Genomic DNA, 21,366 nt, shown 5'->3' on the forward strand with positions numbered 1-21,366 from the left:
TGTCTGGCAGAATGCTTTACAAACTGAACCCAGCAAGACTACAGTTCCACCAGAAGGTGCCTCAGATGGTTTTGCTAATAATTTTGATCAGCTGAAATGGAGAAAAACATCATTTCAATTATTCACTTTTCAAAAACCGTCAATTTTAATTTGGAATATTAAATGGCTCTTTCTTCCTGCAACTCCATCCACCAAATAAAACCACCCCCACCCCCAACCGACGAAAAACCTTCCCAGAAGGGAAAAGGCGGTAGGCAGGGATGCTTTCAATGCTAACCTTAGAGTGCTAACCTCCTGTCCACCTGAATGTCTAGCTGCCTGGGGGCTTGGTCTGGCCTAGCTGTGTGTAACTCTGTTGAAAGAGAGTTCCTTTAGGGACGCGGGAGAGGCTGGCACTAATACCACTGCAAAGATGCAACTGCGAGCCACCATATATTGGCTTTTGTTTTAATAGCCTTTTAACCAACTTTGTTAATGGACTGAATGCAATTTAGATATGGAACTTGGCTAAAACGTAGCTTCAATTGGCTATTAAAATTTAAGAGCCAACTAAGATAGCTAATTACAACAAAAAGCTCGAGCGATAATGCTAAGCAGAATTAGTAATAGCAAATGACAGTCTGTCTAGTCTTATTCCCATAGGGAAAGAAACTCTTAACTGAGAAGTCAACCAGACAATGTGCAGCGAACCTAATTGCATTCCTGGTATTATGGCATACAAATCTGGCCGCTCACGGGGACAAAACAGGGAGGAAAGTCTGTCAGAGTCCCGTCAGAAAGCAGCTGACCCTCTGTACATACTCGAGAGCACAGACTCCAGGAAACGTTCTTTCTACCCTAGCAGGGGCCGAGGAAGGGACAAGGATGGAAGGGAACGGAGCCTCCAAAAGGTGCGGCGCCAAGGGGGAAAAGCCTCACCTGCGCAGAATCAGTCTCTCGTTAGATACTTAGATCTAAAAGAGGCAGCAATAAATATGTGGCTGCTCAAAAGCTGAGCGCAGAGGAGCCGGCGGGCTCCTTTGCTTCATTGCAGATCCGCTCATCTCCGCATCAGCCGAGTGCGGCCGGCTCTCCTGCCAAGAGTTATTGTGTGTGGTGGCCACTTTGAGTCGGAGGCCCGCGAGTCTTTAACATTCCCTCGTCAAGTGTCTCCCTGCTGTGCCTGTAAATGTCAGTCCAGTTTTTTCACGGCTGTGCGCACAGATTAGAAACAGCAGGAGAGCTGGGAGTGTGACTACAATACCAGTAAGGACACTTGTCTTCGTGGCACTGCTCAAGTGATTCTTGGAATGCAGGACCCTGCTGTTTTCTAATATTTACACACAACTGGAGTCATCAAGAGCAGTAAATGCAGTCTAAAGGCAGCTTGCTTTTGTGTAAGGGACTTTACATTCAAATAGGGATATCAACAATCACACCAAAAAAAAAAAAAAAAAAAAAACCCACCCGTTTTAAAGTTTCATGTTTCCCTTCAATTTTGCCACTAGCAGACCAGCCAGGTATTATCCTGACTGTTCCTCAGCTTGACCCTCCCTCCCCAACGCCTCCTGTGTGCATCTAACAGTTCACTGGGAACAGCGGGTGTCTGTGATTCTTGACCTCAAATTGGGTTTCCGCAGGCTGCGGTTTCTCTGACCTCCACAGGAACACACAGGGCCTTGGAAACTATTTTGATGCTGTTCCAGCCATCTCTGCTCTGGGAACACTTTGCATGCCCAGTGGAGACTGACATGGGGTTGGCAGCACCTGGAAATCAAGCCCGGTCAGGAACTTAAGAGGAAAAGAGGGATGAAACCCACCATAAATGTGTGTACATCTTAAGGACTGTCTAAGTGGCCCTTCTATAAAATGTAAAGAATGCTCCAGTAAATACATATTTTTGGCATAATTTTTAAGTATCCACCCAGGATTGCTGCACTTGAAATCTACACTGGGGCACGCCGGGACCGGATTATACACGCCTTTCTAACTATGAGAGTAAGCAGACTCGGGTAGACTTTCCAGGTGAACTGACTCACAGGTTAGCACCAAAATATTCTACATGAGCGAGTGAAGCCCGGTTTGGTGGTGCACACCTGCAGCCCCAGCACTTGGGAGTCTGAGGCAGGAGGACTGTCACGTGTTCAGGGCCAGCCTAGGTTATGCAGTGAGACCCTGCCTCAAAAAAACTTAAAAAAATAAAAGTGAAATAAATGAAGTCCAGAGGACCAAGTTTGGAGGTCCGGGGTGGGGGGTAGACTGTCTTCTTGAGGACCCTGAAGACACACTATCCCTGTGCCTGCCAAGCCGCCCGGGCACCTCAGCCACCGCCCAAACAGCGCCCCCTAACCGCCGGCTGCAGCAGCAGCCCGTGCACGGGCGCGGTGGCCCCGCCGCCATCACCGCTGCCCAGGCTGGGAGCAAACCCCTGCGCACCCGCATCCCTGCTGGCAGCTCCCCTCGGCCCCCCGGGCGTGGCTGTTCTAGGGTGAGCCCACACGGAGAATGACACCGAGGACTGGCTGTACTCATTTCTGCATTGAAGCCAGAGAGAGTATTAAACACCAATTTTCCTGTTTTAAAATTAACTTGTCCAGCTGTTGTGTGGTGCTCGTTTTATACAATTATGATCACTTTTCCCTTCTGCTATAGAAAACGGAAGGAGATTCAGACAGCTCTTCCACTTCCTCCCACCCCCTCTCTGGATTTGCTTCTCAGACTTCCTGCTTCTGCGCTGCAAACCCCGGCATTACCTCATGGCTCATCTCGGCTCACGTTCTAATACAGACCCAACCTAAGTAAGCCAAAATCCTACTCGGTAAGTGCAAAAGGCTACGTCTGCCACCGTGGACGTTAGCACCTGCGGTGGGCGGGGTGATGAAGGCTGTCTGCGCGAGGCAGTGGTGGTAAGGAGTGGTCAGCGCACACTGCAGGGGCCACTGCTGCTGCCCCTTACGGCGCCCAGCAGTTGGCGTAGAGCACACCGAGGGGTCACCCACACAACTGCTGACCCATGGAACATGGGGTAGGTAGGCATGAAGGAAGACCAGGACTAACTTAGCCAGGGCACAGAAGCTTCATTTTGGGAGTGGTGGGGGAGTTGTGAGTGAAATTGTTCTTTCACTTGACTCTGATAATGCAGCTCGGACAGTAAATAAGAATTAAGAAGTCAGCGGCATTAAGTTACTGTGCTGGTCTAAGAAGAGACTGACAGATCAATGAAGCTGAACACAAAGTACAGAAACAAACCCTGATGAAGAACTCGGGCTGCGTAAAGCAGGTGCCACAGCCGGCGCGGCAGGGGTGGGAGGGTGCTTTATCTAGGGCACGGTACCCACAGGGTTAGCTGCTGGGGAAACAGCCCTGCGACCCTGACGGCATGGCAGAGACCCACCAAGATACATTCCACGCGCACTGCAAACTTAAAATCATTAGAAGGCTAGGAAAAGTCATGCTGTGATTTCTGGATAAAAACATTTTAAAACAATGACGGAAATTACAATGAAAAGATCAACAAATTAAAGCTATAGAAGCTAATCTTCCAGAAGTGACAGTATAGCCAACAAAAACTAAACAGCAAGAACTAAGGCAGCAAAAAAGGGACGCAGAGTGGGAATTATTCCACAAACAATGCAAACACAGCGAAGAGAAAACACCAGGGCTAGTTTACAAGTGTAAGTTCATTGTCAATCACTAAAAACTTAACCTTCATAAAACTAATATTTAAACAACATGTATTTCTCACAGTTTTGGTGGTCAGAGCACGGGCAGAATCTATCACTGGTGAGGTCCTTTTTGCTGGTTTGCAGGTGGCCACTTGCAGAGACAGGATCACCTGTTTCTCCTCACTTCTTTCAAAGGCACTGATCCCATTTGTGAGGGCTCCACCCTCAGGACCCTAATTACCCTACACCAGGCATCAGGCTCTCACATACAAATCACAGCGGGACATACACTGTCAGTGCACAGCACTCAAGCAGGACACAAAGTCAATCAACCACTCTCCTGGACAAGGTGTTAACTGATGGACATTTGCAAAATAACTTTACCACACCCACCAGTGGCTTTCCAGTTTACAGTCTGACACAGTGGCTCACTTTTTAAAATGTAAGGAACTATTCACACATGCAGAGAAAGATTTCTGACCAGTTTTGCTCAAGAAAAATTTTTAGCCAGGCACGGTGGCACATGCCTGTAATTTCAGCCCTGGAGGCCGAGTCAGGAGAAGACCACCCAGACTACACCGCTCTTGTCTCAAAAAAATGGTTTTTTTGTTTTTTGTTAATATGCTAATATTTTATATTGAAAACTTACATGCTTAAACATTCACTGTTAAGAAAGTCATTAAAATAACCACAAATCCTTAAGAAAAAATAATAGCGAAGCACAAAAATTGTATTCATGAGTTACCTACAATAGGAAACATTTTCTTTAAAAAGCAAAACATAAAGTTTTAGGTAATACTTAAAAAGATAAAGTATAAAAAAACTGGAAAAAATAGGTCAAAATATGCACAGTAGTTCTGTGTGGATTGGTAGTACAGCTGGTTTGCCCTTTGATTCTTTTCTATATAAATTCTAAATTTTGAACAATGACCATACTTATTAAGATATCTTGATCAGAAGAATATGGAGTATTAAAACAGAACTTAGAGTAAACAAGAATCTAACACCCAGTGGTACAAATACAGACACATGCACACACAAGTACACGAACTATTCCTCCACCACTAATTTACTGCTATGCAAGTTGGGTCTTCAGCAATTCAAAGAAATAACAGGGTTTCCGGCCCTGGCCCATGGGCGTTTTGTCTCAACAGTGACTGCTGAGGATGCCTAGAAGCTACTGTACTTGTTAGCTGGGCACCAAAGGCTTACCAGCTGCTTCCTGGAGAAGGTGGAGCATGTAGAAATCCTGCTGGGTGATGGAAAAGAGCTGGCACAGCTGATGAACCTCGAGGGCCAAGGAAGTCTCAGCGCACCACCACCTGTGCAAGCGGAGGAAGGAAAGTGCTGCGGCGCGGGGACTAACAACTTCTGGGTCTCACTGCTGCCGCGGCTGCAGATCTGCACCGACTTCTGCAGCCCGCCACGCGGCACGTCAGGAACATGTCAGCACTTGTTCAAAACAGCATGTGAGAAGGTACTTCCCCTTAATATTTAACCAAAAGGTTTCTGTGTTTCGAAAAATAAAGAAGGCTAAGGCATAGATACAAAAACACATCCCGCACATTTTATCCTACTTTAAGCACCCGTGTGTTTAAAACAGAACTTGAGAGCTGATTAGGTGTTACAAATAAACTTGGGGCCGTAACACTGAGGAGCACTGAACTCCAAATACGACAGGAAGTCTCTGCCCAAAGTCTCATTCTTTCTTCTTAAAAGACACGCAGCTCCGGAACGTCACGTGGCATGAAGAAGATCCCTCACAAGGAGATCTGCAGATCCCGCCCAGGATCCGACCACTGCAGTGATAAGACCCCACCTGACAAGGAGCTGTCCTCAGTGAGAGCCGACAGTCACAGGCGTCATGTTGGCTTCCTTTCTCACACCGGCACAATCTCAACAACTTTTGATATGCCCACATCCCACGTGTACAATTAGTGACAATGTTTTCTTCAAATCAACTCACTTTCTAAAACCTGAAATACCTCATTTAAGCTTGACCTAAGTAACAGAGAAACTTAACATGCCAGTGACATTTTGAATACATATTAAAACATGTAAATATTTAAATAAAACTGTGCCCATGCCCCACCTAGAAACACCATACTTACTGCAGGGCTAAGTGTTCTAGCCATTAGAAAGTATGTCCTCTCCCAACTTCTCTAACAAAAGAAATTTTGAAGAATGATTTTTGAAATTGCTCATAAATACGTTAAAATTCTGAGGCCTGTTCCCAAGACAACTTAAAAAATAGCACGTTTAACTTTCTAATCCCTAAAATTCTACTGTGCTTGATTTACTGTAAAAATGGCACCTATAAGGAAAGCAGTGTATGAAGGAACAACAGGCTGTGTCTGATCCCGCTCACAGGACTTCCTTAAAGGAAGCCACACTGTACACAACCCTTGACGGTGCCACGTTGAATAACCCGTCAGCTGTTTTCTGGTTGCGTAGCTTGCACGCGTGCGTAACTCTTCTGCACTCTAACACTGAGCTGTGAATGCCTCTGCCGCACAGACGCACGGGCTTACTCCACTTCTGCTTCCGCACTGAGCCCTTCTTGGTGCTCCGTCCCAGGCAGCACCGAATGCGTACTGTGAAGAACAAAATCAGCACAAGCCAAACCTGGTTGCCACAGCAAACTGTTATTTGTATTAAAGAAAAATGACCTTTATTTGAAGTTTTGCATTTCCTTCAAAGTGAAGACTTTGTCAAACAATTTTACCCACTCTGGGAATGCACAATGATCGGGAAAGTGGGTGCCATAGCAGTTTTGCTTCTGGGTACACCAAAGCTCCTGTCTGTAGCTTAATGAGTATAACTTGAAGATGTTGAAATTCATAAATTAGCCTCTATTAATTGTACAAAGTATTCATTTAATAAAAAAGTTTATGTTTTTTCAAAGACACAGGTTTTAATTATTACTCCCACCCACAAGACTCACATGAAAACAAAACGAAACACAAAGGGAGAAAAAATAAAACGAAAATGAAGAAAAGTTGTTCTGAGATGCGATTTACTTCTGGATTCTCTTTCTGGTTCTGGAACCTTGGGGGAAGAGAAAAAAAAAATCAAAGCAATGTCAATAGTTATTAATTTACAAAAGCAAAAAATAGAAACACGGATATTCCTATACACATTATTAACAATTTAAAATGTACATGATTCTGATGATTTGTAGAGATGAAATCTGCACAAAGGCACAGCTGCTAATACCCTGAAAATCTTAGGAAATGGTCTATTTTTTAATACGTGAACAATATGCTAATGATGTGTACAATTTAGTATTTAGGCCTCTTCCACTGGTTAAAACACAAAATATAACATTCAGTTTACACTGCTACTGAAACATCACCCCCACCAAATTTTTGCTGTAAAATTTAAAACATTAACTCCCAGTGTAAACCACAGCAAGCATGGACCCCTTGCAGGGAAAGCAATGAGTTTGTGCATGGTATGGAGAGAAAGGAGTTTTACTTTAAATGTGTTGCTTTTTAAAGCCTATTCCTATGCTTTTTAACACAGGTGAGCACTGGACTCCATGCAGAAATGCAGTCTTTTCCACCAGGAATCAGGCAGTCAAGTGCCTCCCAAAGAGGCACTGCATCTGATCCCAGCTGGCACCTCCTACGACTGCCCCTCGCTGAGTGCACTGGGGCTGGAGTAAACCCATGGTTCTCTCTGGGGACAGGGGACTTCTCCCTTCCCACAGAGGCCCCTGCCCAACTCTCCCCCAGCTCTGGGAGCGGAACGGGTAGGCTGTGCCACAGCCTACCAGGCAGTCAAGCGCTGGCACACAGGGGTGCATCTACCCTTCTCACTTCCGAGCTTCTCTCTGCCAGGGAGGGAGGGGGCGTCTGAGTGAGAGCGGCCTGGCCATGCCTATTCAGACAAGGCCCTGAACAACCCAAGTGCAGGTCTTCCCTGAAGGACAAAGCATTCTTGCAATCTGGGACAGAACTTCCATCACACACAGGTAATAGTAAGCAGCTCTAAAAGTTTTCTGCTTTGGGGCTTAGTCACTTAAAAGTTAACATCTTTTTACTTTTCCAAGATATAGTTCTAATCAATTTCTATACAATTTAATTATAGCACGCTTTGAACTCAAAAGAGTATTTTTTTTCTTGCCACTCACAATACATAGTATAAATACTATGGTTCAATTAGCAATTAAGTTTTTCAATTTTGGTGATACAGCATTCTATTAAAAATATCCTATGGTAGATTTTTAGGGTTTTATTTCCAAAATTCTGAAATTAACTCTGCATTTGATTGTGTGACTGATGTAGATACCATAGAATCAAAGTCAAAAACCAATACTATGACATCTCCTTTCAATCAATTATGGATCCTGTCACAAGCACGTGACCAAGGACACTAAGTAATGCTGTGGCCCCTGTCCAAGAGGCACCCTGTTCACAGATGGCTCCGACGATCTACTCTTAGCTTCTGTCGCTCATTCCCTTTAATCTAGACTTCAGGTTTCTCACTGCAACTCAAAGTGAACGCTGTCACTACCTGGAATTTATTATATGGTCATTCTAAGAGCTTTAGCTACTGTTCTATGTATCAATTCAACATTCTCTCTATTGTTACAGAAACAACTATTTGGTGCCTTAAAATATAACCATTTTCATGATGTTAACATACACAAATTTGAGGTGTTTAATTTTGTAAGGCAGAAGATAAAAAACAAGTGGAAAATTTCTTTCGAGGGTTCTCTTAAAAATATCTATTTCCTAACTGGTCATGCTTCCCGCAAAGAATGCTCAGGAATGGCCCCAAACCCATGGTGCTTCAAAAAGAATACCAGCGAGAGACAAGAGTAGTCTCCATTTTACGAACAGGAGGGACAAGTACGCTAGCCATAAAGATCATGGCTACACTAACTACTTTTAGTACAATTCTGAAATATTGGCATGGTTTTGCAATGCCAGACTATGCACGGTCTTTAAGGCTTATCATTTTGTCAGAGGAAAAATTACTTGTAGCAAATAACCAAATTTTCTCAATTGGTAAAAATTATGCCTTGCATAAAAATAAAAGGATTAGAGGCCTCTGTTCTTCTTGAAAACCACCCTGTCCCCCACTCTCTTTTTCTAAGAAAACCCACACAATACCCACGCAGAAAGCTTTCAGAATGTGTTCTTGGACAATAGACCCCCAACTATTCAAAATGAGTTTAGGTGTATCAAGAAAATTATACACGTTTTAAAAATGGTCTAAATAGATATTACAGGAAAGTTGCTCTCATTTTGCTAGGTACAGCATTCTGAAAGATCACACAGGGAGAAAAATCTCTCACCATATTGTAAACCATAAATTGTGTTTGAAAATAAAATTGTTAATGAAGAAACTGACATTTCTAAAGCTGCAGTCAGAGGTAACTATTCCTGAAACACACTTATGATACAAACTCTAAAGCCCTAAAACAGAAAATTCACTGAAGTGAATTATATGAGTCTTAAAAATTTTTTTAAATTTCAAAGATAATAATATACCTTCCCCTTCAAGTTACTTTAAACTGATGTGTGCATGTGTATGTGTGTATGTGTCTGTATATATATAGATATTGTTTTTTAAACAACACTCATGTTTGTTTTATGCTTTATTTCTTCCTAGAAGTAGTTACATTTTATCATCCAAGGCAGTATTATTTTTAATGAATAGTCTGATAGTAAATTAAGAGGAAAATGAATTACAAAGAGAAAATAAAACATTTAATTAAAGCAATTCAGGGTTTATGTAGGAGAATCTGATGATTCTTTATCATCTTAGAAAGTTGTACCAAAACTATGAATTACTGTCCTTAAAATTATGAGCCCTCTCTCTTCTAATCCATAAAACAAAAATGCTAATATACTTCCCTACGGAAAAACCGTCCGTATACGGAGCTTACATTAAAACTTTAGGCACTGTGAACGTGTTTTCATAGTCACACCAGAATTTAAAGTCATTTATCTATCCAAACAAACATCTCTGCTGCGTGGGAGCCGAAGCGCCGCGGGCAGCTGAGCGCCTGCTCCTCCGGGGGCGGCACCAGTGCCACGGACCCTGTGGCACTGCGAACAGCGCAGGGCCTCTGCTAAACTCAACTGCCAGTTTAAAACCCAAGAGATTCTGTCAAAAGTGAGACTATTGCTCTATCTATATAAATCCTTCATCGCGTTCCCACGCACCTCTGGCTGAGACTCGCTTGGATGTGTAGCTCCTTGGACTCACTTCCTAGTAACAAAATGCGCAAGACAGGAGGCGGGCGGAGCACAGCTGCACAGCAGCAAAGAAAGGACACAGCAGAAAAGCGAGGGACCGCTTGGAACCCCGGAGCCTCCGGAGTGCGGTCCTCCACACCTCCCACAGGGGTCTCCGGAGTCTCAGGGGAGCGCGGTTAACCCTGAGGGTGTCCTGGCCGTAAGAGATGACGTGCTGGGAAAGCCAGGAGCAAGGCAACTCTCTGCAAGCTGCACACTGCTTTGCACTCACGTGCATTTGCACCAGGTCCAAGAGGTTAAAATGTATCACGGATCTCTCTCCACAGGTCTTTATGCCAAACAAAACTGCTACCCAAAACGAGCCTTTTCATTAGAAATCAAGAAGTATTTTAGGACCAACAAAATAACAGATCAACAAAACGCAGACAGACAGACAAGAAATCTTTTTTTTGAAAAAAGTAGTATGGGCAGAAATTAATCTCTCCTTACTGTGTCAAGCACAGCAGCACTCGGGACCCCCAGAGCACCCCGTCCAGCTGTTTCTTCCCCACCCTGGCTCACAGTCCAGCCAGCTCTGCCCTGGGCAGCGGGTGCCTTTGCCAGTGCCATTCCAGAGCTCTCCACTGCTTGAAGCGCCTGTAGCGGCAGCTTGCATTCCAGGCCATGTAAGACAGATTCCATTCTTTGTCCCCTACAGTTGGCAGGCTTTATGGGGTGCAAGCAGGCAACTCAGGCAAGTGGTAGTGTGCGGCTGTGATAAGCCTAGCCCCTAACTGACCTGGACCTCGCTGTCATTCCCAGAGCTGGAAGGGTCAGTCTGAGGGAGTGGAAGTGACCGGCCTGAGAGCTAAAACTCCACACCAGCTCCACCACTTAAACGCTCCGTGTCTGCAAAACCAGAGCGCTTCCCTCCATAAGTAATGGATGCACAGAGGACACTAGGATAATACGATACAAATGTAAGAGCTATTTATGTATTTTATTAAAAATCAAAGTGGAGTGACCAACGTTAGTCCCTCATCCAGCAGGAGGAAATGCAGTGTGTGCCTGGCACAGAAAAGATAAGCGAACTGTTCACTCACGGGTCTGCGGGGCCTCCTCCATCTGGGGATGGGAGCACTCCATGTCTTCAACGCTCGATTCTGTGTTTTCTTCCACGGCTTTCTTTCTCTTCTTACACATAAAAATTTAAAAGAGAAGCAGGCCAAGGGTCAAATAAGTACGTACCCAAACTTAGCACAGACGTGGATATACACGAACGCACGGAAGCGTGGCTGTGTCAAAGCTACAGGAAGAACAGTCCTCACCTGAGGACAGTGGTCGCCAAGGAGAGGAATGGGCGTGAGACTGTGTCCAGCTGCAGGGCTGGTCTGCATGCTGGGGCATTCGTCCACCCAACTCTGATGGTCATCTTTGCATCGAGCTCATCCCTGAAAGCTACACTTTACCCATAAGCACTGACCACAGAGAAACCCTTCAAAACAGTGTTCTACACTGCTCTCCTCACTCACTGAGGCCAATGACAACTCTGAGATCTGAGGAGCAATAATGGCAAGCTTCCTGTAATTATCTTCTGTAGTACCTTTTATGATATGTTTAAGTAACTTAAGTACCTTTGATAAGTTTAAATAAGTACCTTGTGTTACATATTTAAATGTTTAAATAAGTAAGATTTATTATAAATGTCTGGCTTGAAAGGGGCAAAATTCCTAAAACATCCAAACTCCCAGGATTCTCCACTATTTGTTCAGGTCTCCTGTTACTCTCCTAGCTGGGAGTTATTGGGAGTCCATGCTTATTTCCCATCATCTTCCGATTGTCTCCAATATTAATTCAGTTTTCTTATTTTATGTCTATTACACAACATCTCCTAAACACCAGGCACCGTAGTACACAACTGTAGTCTCAGCCCCCTGGGAGGCTGAAGCAGGAGGATCACAAGTTAGAGCCCAACCTGGGCAGCTTACTAAGACCCCGTCTCAAAACTAAAACAAAAAAATCTTCTAATTAGGACTTCTATAAAAGTCAAGTTTTGCAAATTATTTAGAAGATTTTTGTGTTTTCTATGTAGGTACACAGGTATAATTATAAAGGGACATCAGTAACAAATACAAAACTATTAACTTTCACAAATCTTTATCCTACATAATTTCAAATTTAAATGTGCAAAAATCCAAGTTTTAACTCAAAGTTTCTCTAGGGTACTTAAAATAAGTGTGTACCATCTAAAATTAGTTTGGACCATTTAAGAAACCATCTGAGAAGTCTCCAATTTCAGATTCATAATGCAACCGAAAACCCTCATTTATATTTTCTAACAATTAATCCTAAGTAAAACTTCATCTGAGAGCGCTCCTTGCTGCAGGCCATCGGCGCACCGTGGTGAGAGAAGCTAATACCTGCTGACAGCACACTCCGCTTTCCCTGACGGCAACACTCCGGAGAGCTGCGGTGCGGAGCGGAGTGGTGCAAGCTGGGCCCTCTCCAAGCCAAGCTCTCTGCCCTGCCGAATGGTCAGAAGCACTGCGCCCGTGTCTCGGGCTGAAACCCACTGCTTGAAAACATGGGTAAGATGGCCGTGGGGAGATCAGAACTCAGGAGACCTCACCCTGATCCTAGGAAAAACACTTCCCACACACAAAAACAACCTGCCTACACCTGAGGATCCAAAGCTTTCATTTGGCAGATTTGTATAGGGGTACAGGTTCTCAAAAATAGCTGGAAGAGTGGTTGTGACTCCATCTAACTGATGAGAAAAGGGGAGAGTGCCTTACATCTTTCTTTTCCAAAGTGTTGCTTCATGATTACCATCTAAACCCTGCTGGGCTGAACAGATTGGTTCGATAATTACATACAATAACTGCAGTGGGCAGGTAACCCTCAGCTGGCACAGGGCAGCTCCCCTGTGAGAACTTCCATATGCAAACTGCACTGATGGAGTGCATTAGGTACATCTTTCCTGCCGGTGCACAGGCCTGATTAACGCCAGCCAAGACTCCAAGGTTCGCATGTCAGCAGACTTGTGATGCATTAGGCAGGAATAAACACAGACACTTTTGTTCCTTCAGACCAAAATTAAGGAGGAATATCTCAGTTCTATGTTGCTTTCCATACAGCAGTGAATATATTTTCTCATTTTTGGAGGGCAGACTTTAACAGGCTTATTATAAAAGGAGCTATCCAATGTTTTCTACCCAAGACTTAGTGTACTCGTCTTGTTTTCAAGCTCATTTAATGAAAAGGGGTTTTCTTAGTCTCCATGCAGGTAAATCATCTAGGGATGAAAATAAGACAGTGTCCAGCCAACAAAAAGAGCGCGTGTGCTTTAGGCAGCACTTATCAGGGAAAACACCAAGTTCCATGAACCCACACTTCAGCCAGTAGCTGCGGCCCACTCTTCTGAGAACGTGCATTGCGTGGACCAGGGCGCTGGTGGTCTGCAGACCACCTGTCCAGACGCAAACCCAGATCCTTGGCTTAATGGGCTCTCGGCGTGCTGTGCATTTTTAAGGCAGTGAGTAAACTCCGCGACAAGCGGGTGCCGGCCCCCCTCTTCTGAGGACCTCCAAACAACACCTTTAGGCTTCACATAGTGCATATGTTGACTCCCTTTGACCAAAAAACTGGTTTAACAAAGAGACTATGCTAATCTCTGATTCTGTAGCCTTCTATATCAGGTCTCTTAGTTCCTTTTATTTGCATTTAGAAGTGAATCCAAAACATCACATGACACACAAGCACAACTTATAAAACACACTGACAATAGTGTTTTCTTTTAATTCAGCACAGCTAAAATATCTTTCAAAAATCATTTCAAAGGACTCTAGTGTATGTGTGACACGTCACCTCTTTGAAGTGCTCAGATATGCTAGGTTAAAATTTAGTTAATTAGCAGCTTCTCACTTCCAATTCGGAAACAGTGAGACATATCAGCCAGATGCAGTTGGACTGGTAATTTCCTAATAGTCCAAACACTGACTGGAGAGCAATAAAGCTGTTTCAATGGAGAAGGGAATTAAACTCTTCAGATGCAAAACCACAGACCAACTCTGTTTCCCAAGGAGGGCATCAAACCATCACCTTTGGGTGCTCTGACAGCCTCAAAGAAAAGCCATCAGGGTTACAGCGACAGTCACAGCTGAGGCTGCAGGTGGTGTCACTGCGGTTCCCTTCCCCCTTACAATATTCGCACAACTTTATTTTAAAAACTGAGAAAGGCCACCTAAAACATGCCAATGTTTGCCACGTGCCAAAGAACTGTGAATACAAATGGGTGACTGCCCATATCACTCCGCCTTATGGCCACCTGAAACACCACACAGATGTTTACCCTTTATAAACTGGTATTACATTCCATAACAGTAACTAAAAATAGGACATTGATCATTCAAGAGTAATGGAAAACAAAAGACAGGGCGTATCCTGCATGAAGAAGAAACAAACACATACACCCTACCACAGCATTTACAAGTGGGAGAAGAACAGAGGGTGCCTGCCCAGCGCTTCTCACCTGCCGGCACCAGACTAAGCTCAGGGCTGCTCGCTCTTCCTGGCTTCCCGCTCCAGAGCACGCCTCCTCCTTGGCCAGCAAATGAAACCCGCTGCCTGCCCCTCCATGTCGCTCCTCTCACACAGCACGCCCACGAGGATCAAAGACAAAGGTTTCTCATCTTTGTACTTCTTGCCGGGCATCGCAGACGGTTTTATACAGGAATGCCTAGGATCTGCACCCTTAGAGCAACTATTCAACCCCTGTTACCGTAACAGAGAGATGACTCCACCAGTCCTTCGAAAGCTGCTATTTAAATAGACCTTACAGCATCAGAAATACATTTTAACAAAACACAGGAAAAGTCAGCTATCATTAAGAGAAAAAGGTGAAAAGAAGGGGAATGGGTTAGCAGAGTCCATGACTTCACAACAGGCCAGCGAGCCAGGCAGGAACACACCCTGCCCTAAAGCACTGAGGTGCTGTTAGCGGGAGCAGGTTCAGGGTGGAAGGCTGCAGGGGGAACAGTGATCCCCACAACAGCACCCACCTACCTCACCGCGCACTCAGGAGCACCGGGTGGCAGGCTTCACTCCCAAGGGCTACGAACACATTCAAGGAAGGCAGGACTTTCGGGTTTTATAAAATACCAAGTGTACATGCATACTCAGATTCCACCACGGCTTGCTTCCCATAAACCGCGATTCACAAAACTCTCTTCAGTGTCCCATGGCGGAGTCTGCTGAAGTGCACACCGTCCCCCCACTCCCATCCAATTCCACTTGGGGAAACAGCAATCCACGCACATGCACAACAGCACAGCAAGTCCACTCTTGTTCTGCCTGTTTTATTTGCTGTTATTTGTTTACGGTTAGATCTTTCTTTCCTGGACACTTTTAGTGATCTACCCTGCAGTTCAGAAGAGGAAACAACTTATGTAATTTTGCTATCAACATATCTGAGGGAAAGAGTTGAGCCAAAGGAAATGTCTACATTCATGGCTCACACAGTCTGGGATATCCACGTTCTTAACCAACTCGGTGACCCCACCCTGACAGTACCGAGAAGGTTTAGGAATGGACCGTAATTCTCTGAAAATAACACCCTGGAAATTACAGCTCATCCGTGTGAGTGTGCATTTGGGAGCCCTGAGCACATGTCAGCCTCTCAGAACTGGCTGCTTCCCCAGAGGCTGGAACATGCACGCACGTCGAAGGCACCGATTCCACAAGGCAGGCAGGAGCTGTCTGCCCTGCTTAATGCACATGCGTGTCCCTGCTCAGACAGCCCTGCTGTCACTCACTGTCCTCAGACAAACAGGAGGGGAGCAGAGAAACAAGCTGAGCCTGGACGGCAGGGCCCACAGGAGTGCGGCATGAGTACTCGCTCCTGGCCAGACTGCACAGAGGAATGGCAACTGCAACCTCACCTCCCACGGGCGTTTGCCACAGCACCGAACCCCCCACGGGGCTGCTGGGAGTCCAGCGCCACTCAGGTCAGAAGGGCTGTGAAACCTCAGCCAGAGCAAACACTGAAAATTCAAGAAGCTGAAGGATGGTCCAGAGCTTCGCGGGGCAGAGAGCAGGCGCTAGTCCACAGTGTGTCCTCCGTCCACACAGCACCATCGGCATGGTATCGCCTCACACAGTTCTACCCTGGGTTCCACCACTTGGACCGTTAATGTCAAAACCCTCAGCAAGGTTAAGGCATTACAGTAAGGACAACGCATGGTTAAACAGCTATGCCTCATCTTTAATACTTTATGCCCAAAATCACTGGGCAATTGTTTAAGCTCCTTGAGACTCTCTGACCATGTAACAATGGTTATGTGGCCCTGGACAAGTCGCCCTCTGAGCTTTAGCTTCCTCCTCTGTGAAAAGATGCATCTCATGTGCATCTTCTAAAAGAATTTAAAAGTCTTGGCAGACTACATAGTATTACATAAATGTTTATGATAACCTAAAGTTTACAGGGTTGATATCCTGTTACCAATACTAGGTTCTCTGAAGATTTCTCAAGAAATAAAAATGAAAGACTCTGAAAGCTACAATGTGATACACTGAGGATAATGTTTATAAAGATATTGACTTAAAGTATTATTTATTTATAAATTTAAATATTATTTATAATATTTACAAAGATAAATATTTCAATGAAAACCAAACTCCTATATAGCAGTGAGTAGTTAACTGATCGCACGCTAGATATGAACAAGTTTCTTACAAAACATACAAGGCTGTGTTTGAGTTACTATAAAAAAGCCTGCCCGATCATTCCTTACTAAAGCTCTGTTCACAAAACACTGCACTCTAAAATGCACAGACAGAAACAGCAGGCACAAAACCTGGTGGTCAGGAGCCCTCTGTTTTATGTCAACTACCTATTATCTTTCTCCAGTTAAGAGCATCAGGGGGAAATTTTAATAACCAACTTATTAATTTGAGTTATATGTTTTTAATGTAAGTAGTTATGAAGCTACACTTGGAGTCTTTATTTCACAGTAATTACCATCTTGTCATTTATTACAAAAAATCAACTTTTACCAACTCACAAATATTTATTATTCAAAACAATCTATAACACACATTCATCACGCAAAATGTAAGGTCAGGCCTCATTTATACCTGCCTAATACCCTATCTCATAATTCAACTTTCAAGGGTGTGTGATGTTAGCTCTAAAGAGGGTGTTAGGAAATTCAAATGAAAACATTCCATGTTACTTTCATGCTATCGAGAAGCCAGAGATGAGAAAATAAATAGTAGGTGAAGTAACAGCAGAACAGCGGCACTGCGGTAACATTACCGGTTACTTGCTGTGTGCCTGACACTCCTCTAACTCTTCATACATCTCCCTTAATCCTCGTAACAACCTCATACACAAGACAGATACTATCATTCCCATAGAAAGTGTGTTGTTTTAAACTCACCCCTTATTAAAAATAAATGCATAGAATTGTCTGACATTCCCTAAGAACTGGTCATAATATCAAAGAAAAGTGGATTCATTTAATTTTGAGTACATCTTAGAATTCTGTCCTTCCATTACTTCAACAAATAAAATCCCCTGGGCACCATTTAAGACATTTATATGATACCAAATTTCCTTTCTCTGTCTCGTCTAGCAAGGTACTTATCTGTACAAAGATCAACACAGGGTGTGTGTGCATTTTACCATCTGCCCACACACAAAAACTGCCAACAGAGCTGATAAACAGCAATACTTAGAATCTAAAATGCCCAATATCTGCTTTTTACACAAAAGGGCCATTTTCTACATAGAAGCTAGAATTCAGACACTCAACTTATTATTTACAGTGGTTCTCAACTCCACTGGAATCACTCAGAAACTTTAATAATTTCCTGAGAGATGAGCAGTAATTTCAGCTACTTGGGCAGCTGAGGCAGAAGGATCTCAAGTTCAAGGCCAGCTTGGGAAGCTCAATAAGACTGTGTCTCAAAATTTAAAAGTAACAAAATAAAAGAACCTGGGGATATAGCTCAGAAGGAATGCATCCCTGGGTTCAACCCCCATCACCACCCAAAAAAAAAAACAGAAAAGAAAAGCTTCCAAGGCCTGGATCCCACCCTAACAGCTTTTTATCTCACTCATCTGGACAGCACAGCCCAGGCAGTGGGATATTTCAAAGCAGCTGGTTGATTCTAACATGCAGCCCTGGGGCCACTCAAGCCTGATAAACCCATGCAATAGAATGACCCACAGGACAGGTGCTGAAGAGCCCGCCTGGACAGAACAAAGGATCTGGAGAAGCAGAGTCTGGCATCCATACACACAAGCTATCCTGCCTCGGGTCTCTCAACCTCCTGAAATCGCTCGCAGTAGACATTTGTAATGAAACTAACGGCTAAACAGGCATTTCCATCTGGGCTGAGGAATGTTATTAAAATTAGTCAATTTATAAAATACAGGAATGGATAATAAAGATGGACAAAATCTAAGGGGAATCACAGAACCAACAACAAAGATAATAAACTAAGACTGAAGAACTAGTAACTATGCCAAAGGAGTCAATATAAACGAAAAATTATACAAACTATTCTCAAAGAGACTTAAGCTGCTATCACAGCAATAAAACAAAAATAAGCTGACATAAAGAAAAAGCAGCCACTTCCCTTAAAATAGGACTGAATAACAGAACCGATGAAACATGCGAACTAGAGGCCCGCAGCTCCACCGAGAACAGTGGCCGGCACAGGAGCAGAGCACTCACGGAGGGCAAGAGACGCATCGGAAGGCAAGGCAACTCCTGTAGTGGGGTTCCTGAGGACGGGATGCAGACAAGCGGACAGAGGCCCTTACCCAGACACACATCCGCCCAGAGTTATAGATGGCACCAGGTGTGTGACACGAAAGGGCCCATCAAGTACCAAGAAGCATGCATGACTTTTATAACAAGATGAAGCATGCAGTTACTGCAGAATCTCAGTGTAGAGAACAAGAAGCTTCACGAGTGAATTAAACAGAAATCTAGTAAAAAATCAAAATCAACTGAATGCTAACAGACAACAAAGCAATGTCTTCTAATTAAAAACTCATTATATGGCCAAATTACTCAACTAGAACACAATATAAACATTTTTAGACTTTTCAAGATTCAAATGCTTTGCCATTCTTAAGCTCTTTTAAAAAAAAAATTACTTGAGCATAAACTGAAAAATGAACCCAATAAGAGAGCACAGAAAACAATAGAAAATGGTTAGCAAAAATACCAGTCAGTTAGATTCATTAACGCTAATAACAACACAGGGTAGAAACAGTTACACTGGTGCTCAGACCTCAGCTGGACGTCACAGAGCCGGTCGGTGAGGAGCAATGAGGATTTACTGTCGTGGGGAAAGGACACAGATACTATTACCTCTAAATGTTCACACACAAACAAGCTAAACGTGTTACCATATAAGAGGGGACAGTAAGAGGACACGATTGCACAGCTTTCTCCCACGAAAAACCGTAAAGGAACGAGCCCAGAACAGTCACTCCACAGTACTTCAGCAGCAAACTGCAGTGGCGCAGTGGCACAGCCCGCCCTCTGAAAACCATGGCCACGCCGTGTGCCAGGCACTTCCAAGAAGCAACATGCACCCGCACCCCGCTGAACACCCTGGGGGAACAATGGAACCAACACTGTTCTGAGACTGTTCACCTGCAACCCCCAACCAGAAGGTGCATGCCAAACAGCACGCAAAACAAGACCCCAAAGCCCTGGGAAAGGGAAGGGAAGGCCTTCCCAGCTTCGTAGTGAGCCACCAGAAGTAAGAGCTACCATTTTGTTCCTTCCCTTTCTGGGAAGAAGCCTGGAGAAGGAGGGATGAATAATCAAAATCATTCACAAATTTCCTTCAGGAATAAACAGGGGCTTACCAAGACAAATGACAAAAGAAAAAAATCAGTAAGAAAACATAAAAGACCTAAAGCCATGGGTAAGAGATGGCTTGTGAAGTCCCTCTTTCACTATGAATTAACTAATAACATGTTGAACGAATGACTGAGATTTTTGCCTCTTACAGCTGAAAGAGAATGGAAGCAAGAGCTGGAGAGAAACACATAATGTGGTCTCCGTCTCACCAGATCGTACCTCTTCTCTTACAGGGATTGCCCCTGTAAGAGCAATCCAAATCCCTCAAGACCCAACTACGAGGCTGTCCAGCCACTTACTCATCACTGGGACACAAGACCGGGCAACCACACCCACAGCTTAAAGGAGGGAGGTTTATTTAGGCACATGCACGGATGGCTGGCTTGAAGGGACAAATGGCCGGCAGAAGGGTCTGGGGCAGGAAAGCTGCTGGCAGCACGGTGGCCAGGAAGCAGACAGTGAGGAGAAGCTGGGGACACCTGCACCCTGCCATGCCACATCCCCAGACAGACTCGCCCCCTAACGGCAGGTCCACTCTGAAATCATCGACGGACTAACCTGCCGGTGAGCACAGCACTCTGCTTCAAGCACCTTTGGAATACTGAGGCTCTGGGGGCACATTTAGGATCTAAACCATAACAGAGGACAAGAAACACACTCTGATGAAAAGAGAAAGTCAGAGACCACAAACACAACAGTGTAATGAGTCCATGTAAAACTATCTCTACTCAATATGAGTAAGAGGAACAGGAAAAGCATGCCAAGAAAGTCGAAGTACTAAGGACAAAAGAAAATAAATATTCATAGCATGTGAAAGGTTACTGAAGCCTCCACTCGGAAGCAGAATACTGTCCTCCCAAGAAAAAGAAAGTTTCATTAAATGCATCAGTAGCTTAAAAACAACAGATTAAAAATGAGAAAAAATGTTAAAAAGGAAAACATAATAATAAGGAAACTATGGCTCTAAAAGAACAATACTGTACTCATCACGGTACTAACACAGTAGAAATAGCCAACACCAGACATAGCTGACAACTGGATGACATGAAGGCAAAGTTTGAAAAAATTACAAATCATGTAGAAGAACAAGAATTAAGTCACTCATAGCATGTACCAGTCAGCTCCTGTCACTGAGACACATGAGACACACTTACACCTGGAAGGAGAAGGGTTTAATCTGGCCAGCTGCTCTGGGGAATTCAGTCCATGGGCTGTAGCTGCTACACGGCAGGAACAGCACAGGAGAAGGGAGTGGGGAAGGAAAGCAACTCACCCCACAGAGGCCAGGAACAAGCACGAGCCTCCAACACACTCCCGGAGACCACTTCAATGGGGCCTCGCCTCCTAACTGCATTCAGAGCAATCCAGACACCTCACAATCCAATTACCTCTTAAGACTTCCATCTCTGGATCCGTAAGGCTTCTGGGGACATTCTAGATCTAAACCATAAAACCATTAGCAGGAAATAGAGAAGGCAAGTATGTATGATCCTCCAGACACAGAAAACCACACACATGACTGAGATTACTGGAAGAATATCTACATAAAGACAGTAAATCATACTCATGGAAGAGAATATTTTAAGGATATCAATCCTGTAATTTCAATCAAAGTCCAAAAATTAATAATCTGATTCTGTAATT

At 44.1% G+C, this 21,366-nt stretch overlaps 1 protein-coding gene and 1 long non-coding RNA gene across 7 annotated transcripts in view; one reads left to right on the top strand and one right to left on the bottom strand.

Moving 5' to 3' along the window:
- Positions 1-2,567: 2,567 nt before the first annotated feature.
- Positions 2,568-6,318, top strand: LOC111754875 (uncharacterized). Its single transcript, XR_002789552.2, has 2 exons — positions 2,568-2,797; positions 4,799-6,318. It is a non-coding gene; the product is annotated as an uncharacterized LOC111754875 (long non-coding RNA).
- Positions 6,319-6,499: 181 nt separating this feature from the next.
- Vrk1 (VRK serine/threonine kinase 1) overlaps positions 6,500-21,366 on the bottom strand; it is a 75,909-nt gene continuing 61,042 nt past the window's right edge. For 4 of the 6 annotated variants that reach the window (XM_023562033.2, XM_063241240.1, XM_003463008.5 and 1 more), the window contains 2 exons: positions 10,939-11,029; positions 6,500-6,692 (listed from right to left, as the gene is read on the bottom strand). In XM_023562033.2, the coding sequence (XP_023417801.1) occupies positions 6,661-6,692; positions 10,939-11,029 (123 nt within the window). In that variant the 3' untranslated portion in view covers positions 6,500-6,660. Of the gene's footprint in view, positions 6,693-10,938; positions 11,030-21,366 lie in introns of those variants that run through there. The other 2 variants (XM_013144848.3, XM_063241237.1) reach the window with 2 other exon arrangements.

Source organism: Cavia porcellus, unplaced genomic scaffold (genome assembly GCF_034190915.1).
Source record: "Cavia porcellus strain 051 isolate PalLab524CR breed Dunkin Hartley unplaced genomic scaffold, mCavPor4.1 scaffold_31, whole genome shotgun sequence".
Taxonomy (NCBI): Eukaryota; Metazoa; Chordata; class Mammalia; order Rodentia; family Caviidae; genus Cavia; species Cavia porcellus.